Here is a 13751-nt window from a genome sequence, read left to right as displayed (position 1 = left end):
ACTTGTGTTTTTTTTCCTTGTATAATCCCTTCTATTTTTGTAGGCCTATGCGCTTCATCACGAGGTGTTTCTCCGATCCCGAGGGGAGCTAGCCGGAACGAAGCCAAAATCTGAGGGCTTACTGAGGAGAGAGATGACTTCAAGCTTCTCAATGAGCGGAGAGAAGGGGAAGCAAAAGAACATCGGGCTGAGCTAGAAGCATCTCGGAAAGAACATGTCGATTTGTCCGAGTAGGTAAAAAGAATCTTTGAAGTTAATGAGACTGACTCGGGGTGTGATGTCTAATAGTTTGGTCCCATAGGTCCAGCAAAAATTCAATGTGATCAGGCAGCTTCGTGTTGAAGTGGATGCAGTGAGAGCGGAGGCTGAGGAGTGGAAAAAGAACATAGATCGACTTGCCTTAGAGAAAGAGGCCGCCCAAGCGCAACTGGCCTCGGCTGAGACCCAACTCCTAAGTTTGAAAGAGAAGGCCTTGGTATAAGCCAAGAAAATCGAGGAGTTCCAGTCTCGGTTGGGCTCAGTAACATGCAATGGCCAAATCAGAGGTCGAGATAGCCATTGCTAATGCTAATGCAATGGTTGCCATCTACCGGTCCGATGCTGAAGCTGCTCAGGTTCGAGCAAAAGAGGTTGCCGAGGCTGCTTAGGCTCGAGCAAATTGGGTTGCATGCTAAATGCTAGTCTCGTAGGGAGACTCTAGAGGATATCCACGCTCGTGGCTTCGATCTTACAGCCAATATCGATAATGCTAAGGAGCTTGAAGCCAAAGCCATAGTGGTGGCCATTCCCGATGATGATGATACCGGGAGTATAAGCGGATCTGAAAGCGAAGGTGGCCTCGAGGGCGAAGATGATGCTCCTGGAGAGGACTAAGTCCTTTAGTATTTTTCGTGTTTTCTTTTAAGACCGTTTTGGTAATTTGTAGATAAACTTGATCGGGCCTTGGTGCACTTGTAAATGATTTTTGATACATATATATAAAACTTTCTTCCTTCTATGGCTTATGAATCTTTCGCCTTTTTTGTTACTTTATACAAAGGTCAAAAGTGCCTTAGCATGGAATAATTATTTGACGGTACAAGATTAAGATAGTAAGGACTGATAGTAAGTACTGCACTCAACCATTTCTTATAGGTAGTCCCCGAGTGAATGTTCGAACTCGAATCAAGGTGGATCTTAGGCTTGATAAATAGATGTTAAGTGAAATAAATTTCTCAAACTTGAAGCAAAGTATCCCTTAGGCTTGATACATAGTCCTCGAGTGAGAATGGTTTGCTCGAACTCAAGTTAAGGTAGCCCTTAGGCTTTTATAGTGAGTGAGAATAATTTCTCGAACTCGAATTAAGGTAGCCCTTAGGCTTTACAATCGAGTGAGAATGATTTTTCGAACTCGAATTAAGGTAGACTTTAGGCTTTATAGCCGAATGCGGATGATTTCTTGCACTCGCATTAAGGTAGCCCTTAGGATTTACAGTCGAGTGAGAATGATTTCTCGCACTCTAATTAAGGTAGCCCTTAGTCTTTATACGTAGTCCCCGATTCAGGGTAATAGTTCGAACTTGACTCAAGGTAGCCCTTGGGCTTTATAGTCGAGTGAGAATTTGCTCGAACTCGAAGCAACGTAGCCCTTTGACTTTAAACGTAGTCCCCGATTCGGGGTAATAGTTCGAACTTGAATCAAGGTAGCCCTTGGGCTTTGTAGTCGAGTGAGAATTTTCTCGAACTCGAAGCAACGTAGCCCTTAGGCTTTATACGTAGTCCCTGATTCGGGGCAATAGTTCGAACTTGAATCAAGGTAGCCCTTGGGCTTTGTAGTCGAGTGAGAATGATTTCTCGAACTCGAATTTAGGTAGCCCTCAGTCTTGATATAATTCGATCTCGTTGATTTTTCGGAAGGCAGTCCTCGATTTATTGGGTAATCATTCGAACTCCAGGCATGGTTGGTTCTTAAGACTGTTTGCATAATAGATCGAGAATATGAAGTAGAAGAACCTTTTTGAGGTATGCGATATCGAAAAAGAGGAAGTTTCTCTTTATAGGTCAATATACATGAGTACATGTTATGTGTCAGGGCTCGAGCAAACTATGCGGGCATTGTTCGTATTTGGTCCTTAAATATTTTTCCTATCGAGATCCCGTTGCCATTAAGTAATGAGCTTTCCCGAACTTGATATTCGAGGGCAATGCCCCCCAGTATTCGAGGTTGATTGTAAAGAGGCCTCGAATACTGTTGAATTGTTCTATGTTAGCACGATCAATAGTTGCCTCATTAAAAACCTCACCAGAAAAACATTTGGAACAAAACATGTCTAAGGGAAAAAAGTGCAATGCGTGATTTCAGATGTAAAGGCTTCGTGTTGAAGAATCCATCCATGTTTCTGCTCGAACACCTGCATGGGTTAGTTTTGAAGTATAAATGAATTTGGGAGTGCCGTACCTTAGCAGTAGTATTATTTTAGGTGCGATACGTTCCAATTGCTAGGTAGTTATTTGCCGTTTATCATACCGAGCTTGTAGGATCATTTTCCGACGATATCAAGAACCTGATACGGTCCTTCCCAGTTCGGACCCAATTTCCCTTCATTCGGATTTCGAGTGTTGATGGTGACTTTTCTTAGCTCCAAGTCCCCGAAATTAAAATGTCGAAGATTGGTTCTTCGATTGTAGTTCCTTTCGATCCGCTGTTTTTGAGCGGCCAATAGGACGAGAGCGGCTTCTTGTCTTTCATCCAATAATTCTAGGCTCGTATTCATGGTCTCGTTATTCGACTCCTCTGTCGCATATCGAAATATGATACTAGGTTCTCCGGCCTCGACCGGGATAGGAGCTTCAACACCATAAACCAACGAGAATGGTGTTGCTCTGGTACTGGATTTCGATGTTGTGCGGTATGCCCATAGGACCTCGGGTAGTATTTCTCTCCATTTTGCTTTGGCGTCGGTCAATCTCTTCTTAAGATTTTGGATGATGGTTTTGTTGGTTGATTCGGCTTGTCCGTTCCCACTGGGATGATAAGGTGTTGATAGGATCTTTTTGATCTTGTGATCCTCGAGAAATTTAGATACTTTGCTGCCAATGAATTATTTTCCATTATCACATACAATCTCGGATGGCATCCCGAATCGACATATGATGTGTTCACAAATAAAGTCTATCACTTCTTTTTCTCTGACTTTCTCGAAAGCCTGTGCTTTAACCCATTTAAAGAAATAATCCGTCATAAACAAAATAAACTAAGCCTTACCTGGGGCCGATGGGAGGGGGACAACGTTGTTTATTCCCCATTTCATGAAAGGCCATGGAGATAGGACCGAGTGGAGTAGTTCCCCGGGTTGATGAATCATGGGCGCACGCCTTTGGCATTTGTCAAAATTTCAAACGAACTCTCTTGCATCCTTACCTATATCGGTCCAATAGTACCCTGCTCTAATTACTTTGTGGACTAGCGAATCGGCACCGGAATGATTTCCACAAGTGCCCTCGTGAATTTCCCGTAGGATGTAATCGGTTTCTCTCGGTCCCAAACATATTGCCAATGGTCCATCGAATGTCTTTCTAAACAGCATTCTGTCTTCGGACAAGGTGAACCGTGCTGCCTTTGTGCTAGAGCTCTCGATTCCTTTGGATCTGATGGAAGCTTCCCATTCTTGAAGTACTCTATGTATCTGTTTTTCCAATCCTAGGTTAAACTTATGGATTTTATCTCGGCGTGATCTTCTTCGATTACGAATCTCTTGAGTTGTACGACAGTCCCCGAGTTGAGTTCGCCATCTTCGACCGATGAACCTAAGTTTGCAAGCACGTCGGCCTCGCTGTTCTGTTCTCGGGGTATATGTTGTAAGGTCCATTCCTTAAATCTATGTAGAGTCACCTGTAGTTTATCCAAGTACCTCTGCATTCGATCTTCTCGGACTTCAAAAGTCCTGTTAACTTGTTTACCACGAGGAGGGAATCACACTTAGCCTTACGACTTCCGCTCCCAAGCTTCTAGCTAGTTCAAGACCTGTAATTATGGCCTTATACTCGGCCTTATTGTTAGTCAATTTTGTAGTTTTGATAGAATGTCTAACTACATTACCTGTGGGTGATTCTATTACGATGCCTAGTCCGGACCCCTTCGCGTTTGAGGCACCATCCGTAAAGAGGGTCCATACTCCCGAAGAGGTACCCGATTTTATAAGTATTTATTTTTCAATCTCGGGTATGAAGGCCGGTGTAAAGTCAGCCACGAAGTACGCCAATATTTGAGATTTGATGGCGGTTCGGGGTCGATACTCAATATCGTACTCACTAATTTTTGTGACCCATTTGTCCAATCGACCCGAAAGCTCGGGTTTGTGCAAAATATTTCGAAGAGGATAAATTGTTACAACACTTATTGGATAACACTGGAAATATAGTTTTAGTTTCCTAGAGGCGCTTATTAAAGTAAGCGCTAATTTTTCTAAGTGTGGATATCTAGTTTCGGCCTCGCCTAAGGTCCAACTGACATAATAAATAGGTAATTGCGTACCTTGTTCTTCTCGAACCAAGACTCTACTTACCGCTATCTCTGAGACAGCTAAGTACAGGTAAAGTTGTTCGTCCACTTTCGGGGTATGAAGCAGCAACAGGCTCAATAAATACCTCTTTAGTTCGTCCAAAGCCTGCTGGCATTCCGGAGTCCATGCAAAGTTTCTCTTTTTCTTAAGTAGTGAGAAAAATCGGTGGCTCCTGTCTGAGGATCTCGAAATGAATCGTCCTAGGGTGTCTATCCGTCCCGTTAGCCTCTGCACGGCCTTTACATTATCCATTATCATGATATCCTCGATAACTTTGATTTTATCGGGGTTGATCTCAATTACCCGATTGGACACCATGAAACCAAGAAACTTGCCCGATCCAACCCCGAATGCACATTTTTTGGGGTTGAGCTTCATATTATACTCCCTCAGTATATCGAAAGTTTCCTGCAAATGCTTTAAATGGTCCTCTCCTTGCAGGGACTTAACTAACATGTCATCAATATAAACTTCCATTGCTTTTTCTATTTGTTTTTTCAAACACTCAGTTTACTAGGAGTTGATAAGTTGCACCAGCATTTTATAGACCGAATGGTATTACGTTATAACAGTAAGTACCGTACCTAGTAAGATACGAGGTCTTTTCCTGGTCCTCCGGGTTCATTTGTATCTAGTTGTACCCGGAGTGGGCATTGAGAAAACTAAGAGTCTCGTGGCCGGCCATGGCATCGATCATACGATCGATATTAGGCAAAGGAAAAGAATCCTTGGGGCATGCTTTATTCAGGTCTTTATAATCTATACACATTCTAAGTTTGTTTCCCTTCTTAGGCACTACCACCACGTTTGCTATCCATTCAGGGTATTTTACTTCTCGAATGGATCCTATTTTAATAAGTTTGGTTACCTCGTCCTTGATGAAGGCATGTTTGACCTCGGACTGGGCCATTCTTCTTTGCTTTACCGGATGGAATTTCGGGTCCAAGCTTAGTCTGTGAGTGGTGATTTCCGGTGGAATCCCTGTCATATCAATATGGGACCAAGCGAAACAGTGCATGTTAGCTATAAGAAATTTAGCAAGCTTTTTCCTGAGCTAGGGATTTAACCTCGTGCCCAGGTATACCTTTCGCTCGGGCAGTTGTTGGGTTAGCGTGATTTTCTCCAGTTCTTCAACCGTTGATTTGGTAGCGTCGGAATCATGAAGGATCAAGGGATCCCATAATCATCATCTTCGTCAGTCTTCTACTTCTCTACTTGGGTCGAGGCTGATCCAATCTATTTGGTGTCCTATTTCTCCTTCGAATCTGGTCCCTTTTGTCGATGATAGTGATGATATCGAAATCACTTTATCGATGGCAAAATTTTTCTTTGTGGCCGGTTGCTCCTCGTAGACCGTTTTGATTCCCTCTGGTATTCGCAATTTTAGAACCTAGTAAAGGGTCGAGGGTAGTGCTCTCATGTTATGGATCCATGGTCTCCAAAATAGGGCGTTATATCTCATGTCGCCCTCGATCACGTGGAACATCATTTCTTGGATGGTCTCGGTATCTTTACTGGCAAAATTATCTCACCCTTAGTGGTTTCACACGCCATATTGAATCCGCTTAGTGCCAGGGTTGCGGGCACGATCTGGTCCAGTATACCGAGTTGCTCTACGACTCTTGGTCGAATGAAGTTGGCCGAACTACCTGGATCAATTGACACATGATTAACTTGAGTTTTATTCATAAGCATAAATATTACCAGTGCATCGTTATAAGGCTGCATGATTCCTTCCGCGTCTTCGTCACTAAAGGACAAGGTTCCTTTAGGTATGTAATCCTGAGTTCGAGATCGCTTCTCACTTATAATCGACATCTTAGTGCGTTTAAGCACCGTCCCCTGGGGGACATTGATCCCTTTGATGATCATGTGGATGATGTGTTGTGGCTCTTCTTGTTCGTTTTTTCTATTGAACTCTCTGTTTTTGAAATGGTTCTTGGCCCAATCACTTAAAAACTCTCGAAGGTGCCCATAATTGAATAACCGGGATACCTCCTCTCTCAACTGCATGCAATATTTCGTTCTATGGCCATGAGTGCCATAATACTTGCACATTAGATTGGGATTTCTCTGGGCTGGATCAGACTGCAGAGCACGAGGCCATTTAGTATCTTTGATGCGTCCGATAGCCGATACGATGGCGGATGCATCAATGTTGAAGTTATATTATGATAACCGCGGTGCTTTCTTAGGCCCGGTATGCCTGTTGAACCCATTCTTGTTCATCATCCCTCGAGACCCTAGGCCTCGAAAACTTCTCCTTTCGCCTCGTACAGGGTTAAGTCCCGGTTCGCTACCCTTACGATCTCCATTATACGGCCGGTATCGGTCCCTGTTCGACCTTGGTTCTCAATCAGTGTCCCTTTTAATAACGGACCCAGAACCCAACTGGTCGTCTTCGACTCTAATCTTCAATTGATATCGATTGTGTACATCGGCCCAGGTAGCAACCTGGTACTCGATCAAGTTCTGCTTCAACTGTCGTGAAGCCTTCGAGCTTCATTCGCTCAGTCCTTGGGTGAAAGCTTGAACTGCCCAATCGTCTGTGACCGGTGGTAGTTCCATTCGTTCCATTTGGAAATGAGATACTAACTCTCTTAGCATCTCGTTATCTTTTTGCCTTATCTTGAAAAGGTCCGAATTCCCTGTCTCGACCTTTATGGCTTCGGCATGTGCTTTTACGAAAGAATTTGCAAGCATAGCAAAAGAATCGATAGAGTTTGGCGGTAAATTATGATACCATATCATTGCTCCCTTTGACAGGTTTTCCCCGAACGTATTTAATAATACGGATTCGATCTTGTCGCCTTCTATATTGTTCCCTTTAATGGTACATGTGTAAGAGGTGACATGTTCGTTGGGGTCGGTCGTCCCATAATATTTAGGAATTTCGGGCATGCGAAACTTCTTGGTGATCGGTTTGGGAGCTGCGCTCGGGGTGAAAGGCTTTTGTTTTGTATGAATATTTTGGAATCTAAGCCCTTCAATATTGGTGGATCCCCCGGGATTTGATCAACCCCTGGAGTTATAAGTTTCTACTTTTTTGTCATTTTCTTCAATCCTCTTTTCTCCTGACTCAATTTGTTTTGTCAATTCCTCGAGCATCCTAATAATTTCGGGATTAGTCCCCAGTTCTTGTTCATTTGATTTTACTACGGCTGGCCCTATTTTGTGGGTGACTTCTCGGGGTGGACCAGCCTCAGGCCTGCTCGGTGCTTGGGTTTGGCTCATCAACTAAGCTATTGCTACCTTTTGAGCTTGCAACATTTCGAAAATCATACGCAGGTTGATCCCGTCTTCTCCAACATTTTGAGTATTTCAAACTGCAGATTGAGTTCCACCATAAATGATGTTTTCGGGGTCGGAACGTTGATTCGCCTCAATGGGTACATGTGAATTAACGTCAATTGGATCTACGTCCCGAGTTCCAACGGGGTCAACGAGTGGTCTTTCATCCCCGGGCGTCAGTTTGTTATTCTCATCTTGAAGGCCAGCTTCGTTGTCGATAGGTAGGGCCATTATTTGAGAGTTCGTCGTTTTTAACCTGAAATCAAAGACACTCCCAAGAGCAAGTGTAAAATAGCGTGTTTTGCAGAGATTCATACCAAATAACCATTATTATCTTTAACCCTACGGTGAACGCCAAATTGTTTAACCAAAAAACAGATAGAGTTGAATTTGTACGTAGTTCTATAGATACGTGATATAAATTGATACAAATCTGGAAAAAATATATAAATGGATATTTAAATTAGTTATAGAAGGAAATAAATACAAACCCAAATTGAATAAAGAGTGATTGATAAGAAAACAAGATGAATCAATATCAAAGCCCAAAAATGATAATATTTGCTAGATGTTATGTAAATCTCAATGAATCTAAATCTAAATGTGAATGAATAAATCTCCCCTTTTACAGATGATAACCACTCTTAATATAGTGAGGGAATCCTACTTTGAATATAATTAAAAATACATAGTGGGGATCCCATGATAGATTAATTAATAAGTTTTTCCTTGATTCAAGTTGTGATTTCTGCCGAGATTCTCTCCCCAAATGCGGTTATAACGGTTTTTTTGTTCTTTGGCTCCGTCTCGATCTTCACCGGTTTCGGTATTGATCGGTCTTTGGGTCTCGAGCTCGATCTTGATAATGATCGGTCTCTGACTCTCGAGCTCGACCTTCCAACTTCACATCATAGCTCGATATTATAATGACGAACCTCGGTCCATTGTGCTCCAATCTTGATTAGTTCCGTATACAATAGTAATAATTACATCAGAAACATTGATTACTTAGGGGTATGGGAGTTTGAAATATTGACACACAAGAACTAAAGCACATGAATTGATAATGAGCAAGGGAACTTACGCATCATTACAGAATAGAAAAGCTTACTAGATCAGCAGGAAATTCTGCATGATTTCCTCTTTCATTGAAAACACCAGTCCTCGTCAAAATTGAAAACCAGGATGCCCTGCCTAAAATTGTCGTTACAATCATATAGACAATAACTTCAAGATAGTGATGATCTGAAGCAATCTGTCTGTAGAGGGCGCGAAGGAATCATGTTAACAAGCAATAAACCTGCTGTGCACCTTTTACGTCGACAAATGGATTGTCACCAATCATGTACAGAGTTCTGAAAGCATGTATAGCATCTTTATCACCAGAGAGGTCATTACTTTGACGAGAGAGTTGAAGATTTCTCAATATGGCACCAGCACTTTGGAAAACAAATGGATTTGGCTTCCCAAAAGATGTATACTCCGAAGGCTTCAAATGAATTCTGGGAATTATTCAGAATTTCGCATTACATTTTACATTTCTTGTTATGAAATGTGAAATTTAAAATCTCTTGCACATCTTTAGGCTATGCATACCGCCAGTATATATAGATATCTCCAACAAAAGGCAGAAGTAGAAGTTGGACGAACACAGAAACTACCTAAGACACCTTCTAGGGCAATTCTGAATGCGCCCATACCAAGACGCTCACAAGAAAATGCTGCCTGCCTAAGTTGACACCTGAGTAGTACTCTCAATAAGGAAACATCATATAAGAGGTTAGAGTAGAAGCTATTCCAGTAAATATACATTCAGAATTAAAAGAAGGTCAGATTTGGCCCATAATGTCATAGTATTGGAGATCCATGCAGAGAATCAACTATTGCAAATAACAACTGTTTAAAAAAAGCATCTACTATCTCTTATCTCGTACTAGATGATTAATAGCATGCTCTTTTTTATGTTCTTATCCTTTGCATCTATGATACAATTCATTCTAAAAAGATCAGAATCACTCTGAGGAATAACTTTTGTCTTAAAAGTTCTGCAGATGTACTGGATTCTCTAACAAATGTGAGTGAGTTATATCTGGGATTAGGTTTATTAGCAACCTGGTACTCAAGATCATCGGCAGCAAAATATAAATATAGCTGATGCTCACTCTTCTTCCCAGGAAGACCTCCAGATGTCAAAATATCACAGAGGACCTGTATCATTCAGCTAGTGAGCAGAAGAAGAATACATGACAGTAAATAATTAGAGAAAGAGCGAAGGATGTATGGTGTGCAAGGGATACACCATAATTTTGGGGGGGGGGGGTAGAATGAAATTAATATTTTTTATTTACACCCTAGTTCCCATATGGAAAAGAAAGGAAAAGGATTGATCATCTATGAGCTTCTGTTCTCTCTGCACACCTTAGCTCTCTAATGATATTCTTCCAAAGGTTATAATTGTTGAAATGTGAACAATATAAATTTGTTTTTATTTGTTTAAATTTGTCTACATTAGTTCATGAACTAGAATATTAATTTAGTACATGTATTAGAGTATGAACATATTGATGTACTTTGGAAGATACAATGTCTAGTAGTGTCATTCATGTACCTTGAAAGATATAAGGTGTGGACTTAATTATTATGTTTACACGTAGTGTAGGCTAGATATATGAAAGATTTCTCCTATAAATATATAGCCATATATTCCTAGTCATTTGGAGCAAGACAAGTTGAATAAAAATTATTCTTTCCTCCACTTTTTTCTTTGTGAGTTTTGAGTGTTCTTTTGTGTTGTCTTGGTCTTCTAAAATTTCTAACATTGTGGTATCAAAGCCGGTATGTTTGAGAGACAGCCAAACTTGGAGAGAAAATGACAAATAGTAATGGAATTCCATTTAAAATTCCTATGCTCACAAAAGAGAACTATGAAAATTGGTGTATCCGGATGAATGCTTTGCTTGGTGCCTATGATGTTTGGGAACCGGTAGAAGTCGGAGGTGATGTAGTGAAAGATGATGCTGCCTTTAAAAAGAAAGATCAAAAGGCGCTCACTCTCATCCATCAAAGTTTGGATGACAAGATGTTTGAGAAGGTTGCAAATGCAACCACCTCAAAGCAAGCATGGGAGGTTCTTCAAACTTCCTTTAAAAGTTTGGATAAAATGAAAAGATTTCGTCTCCAAACCTTAAGAGGAGAGTTTGAATCATTGCATATGAAGTAATCCGAATCCGTTTCGGATTATATTTCAAGAGTTTTGGCTATTATCAATCAAATGAAGAGATATGGTGAAGACTTGAGTGATGATAGGGTCGTTGCAAATATACTACGATCCCTTGATTCAAAATTTAAATATATTGTTGTAGCTATTGAAGAGTCCAAATATTTGGATACCATAACCATTGAAGAACTCACGGATTCTTTGCAAGCACATGAAGAAAGGTTGAAGAAATCGAAAGAAAAATCAGTTGAACAAGCATTGCAAGCAAAACTTTCTTTCAAGGAGAAAGATGGAAGGCGTGGCTTGCAACAAAGAGGTCGCAAATGTGGACAAGGTCGTGGTGGAAAAGGAAGAGGTGGTAGCCAACCACCAAATAAAGAAAATATGAGTCAAGACACTAATCAAGGAAGAGGTAGAGGATGGAGGCAAAATCAAGAAAGGTATGATAAGTCTAATATTGAATGTTATACTTGTCATAAATTTGGTCATTTTTACTGGGAATATAAAAGTAATGTGGAGAAAAACAAAATTTATGGAGAGCAAAAATGAAGATGGAGATGGTATTTTAGTTCTCGCTTGCAAAAGAGAAGAAAGTGTAGAGAGAAATCAATGGTACCTTAACTCTAGTGTATGTAGCCATATTTGTGGAAAGAAGAATTTATTTGTGAAACTTGAAGAATTGAATGGTAGCAACATCACTTTTGGAGAGTCTTCGCAGGTTAAAATCAAAGGAAAATATACGATTTTAATTCGCTTGAAAGATGGTAGACCAATTAATTTCTAATATTTTATATGTACCTGAGATGAAAAGTAAAATTTAAAGTTTGGGACAATATTTGGAGAAAAATTATGATATTCATTTGAAAGATAAGAAGTTGTTCATGAGAGATGAAAATGGGAGATTGTTAGCCAAAGTTCCTATGGCTAATAATAACATATTTGTTTTGAACCTTCAAAGTGATGTTCCAGGATGTTTGTTTTCATGTGCCAAATTTATCTTGGCTTTGGCATATAAGATTTGGTCGTGTGAATTTTGATAGTCTAAGGTTGATGAAGAAAGAAAGGATGGTGAATGGATTGCTTACTATTTATCATCCGAGCCAACTTCGCGAAGGATGTCTCTTTGGAAATCAAGCAAGATAAAGCTTTCCTAAAGAGTCTTTGACTAGAGCCCGATGCTCATTGGAGTTGATTCACATGGATGTGTGCGGACCAATCAAGTCATCTTCACTTAGTAAAAGTAATTACTTTTTACTTTTCATTGATGATTTTTCTAGAAAACTTGGGTGTATTTTTTGAAGGAAAAATCGGAGGTGTTTGATACTTTCAAAACATTTAAGAGCATGGTGGAGAAACAAAATGGCTATCAAATTAAGTCATTGCGGTTCATTCAAATGAATTCAAGGTTTTTTGTAAAAATAGTGAAATTCGTCATTTTTTGAGTTTTTCAAGATCACCACAACAAAATAGCGTCGTGGAAAGAAAGAATTGGACTATTTTCAACATGGCACGGAGTATGTTGAAGAGCAAAATTATACCAAAGGAGTTTTGGGCTGAAGCAGTTGCTTGTGCAGTGTATTTGTCAAATCGGTGTCATACCAAGAGTATTCGTGACAAAATACCTCAAGAGGCTTGGAGTGGTTTCAAGCCAAAAGTTGCTCATTTGCAAGTTTTTGGGAGCATTGCCTATGCACATGTGCCGGATAAGAAGAGGTCCAAGCTTGATGATAAAAGTGAGAGGTATATTTTCATTGGCTATGATCAAAGTTCTAAAGGTTATAAATTATATAACCCAAAAAATGGAGAGGTCACGATAAGCAGAAATGTTGAGTTTGATGAAAATAATGCTTGAGAATGAAAAACTAAAGAGCAAGATTACTATTTTAGTCTTTTCTTTGATGAAGATGATGATGAAGAAGTTGCATAGCAGCCTACCACACCACCTTCAACACCTCCAGCACAAGTTCAAAAAGAAGATGTGTCAAGTTTAAGTTCTTCAAGTGAAGTGCCTCAGAAAACTAGAAGTCTTCATGAGTTGTATGAAAATACAGAAGTGGTAAGAAAATATTTATATGATTTGACTCACTTTTGTTTGTTGGTGGATAGTGAGCCTTTAACTTATGAAGATGCTGCCCAAAGTGCCAAATAGAGAGATGCTATGGATGAAGAAATCAAGGCAATCAAGAAGAATAATACTTGAGAATTAGCCACACTTTCAAAAAATAAAAGCACCATTGGTGCCAAATGGGTTTACAAGTTGAAGAAAAATTCAAAGGGTAAGGTGAAAATGTACAAAGCAAAATTGGTTGCCAAGGGATACAAGCAAAAGGCCGGTATTGATTATGATGAGGTTTTTGCACTGGTTGCTCGTTTGGAAACAATTCATTTTATTATTTCTTTGGCAGCTCAAAATCAATGAAAAATTCATCAAATGGATGTGAAGTGGACTTTATTGAATGGTGTTTTGGAGGAAGAGGTTTACATTAATCAAACTTTGGGCTACGAGTTTGAAGGACATGGAAATAAAGTTATGGAGCTTGAGCACGTGAAGTTACAAGATCAAATTGCGGATATTTTCACCAAGCAGTTGAAGATTGAGCTTTTTCAAAAGCTAAGGATGGCTCTTGGAGTGATGAAACAAGTTTAGGGGGATGTTGAAATGTGAACAATATAAATTTGTTTTTATTTGTTTACATTTGTCT

At 40.1% G+C, this 13751-nt stretch overlaps 1 protein-coding gene across 1 annotated transcript; it reads right to left on the bottom strand.

Annotated features, from left to right (window-relative positions):
* Positions 1-8922: 8922 nt before the first annotated feature.
* On the bottom strand, positions 8923-10049 carry LOC142168233 (mitochondrial hydrolase YKR070W-like). The gene is made up of 3 exons (XM_075228892.1): positions 9849-10049; positions 9133-9321; positions 8923-9087 (listed from the first exon to the last, which is right to left on the bottom strand). The coding sequence occupies exons 1-3, from the start codon at positions 10047-10049 to the stop codon at positions 8923-8925; spliced, it is 555 nt and encodes a 184-aa protein (XP_075084993.1).
* Positions 10050-13751: the final 3702 nt, after the last annotated feature.

Source organism: Nicotiana tabacum, chromosome 13, assembly GCF_000715075.1.
Source record: "Nicotiana tabacum cultivar K326 chromosome 13, ASM71507v2, whole genome shotgun sequence".
NCBI lineage: Eukaryota > Viridiplantae > Streptophyta > Magnoliopsida > Solanales > Solanaceae > Nicotiana > Nicotiana tabacum.
This window is presented reverse-complemented; position numbering and strand designations above follow the sequence as displayed.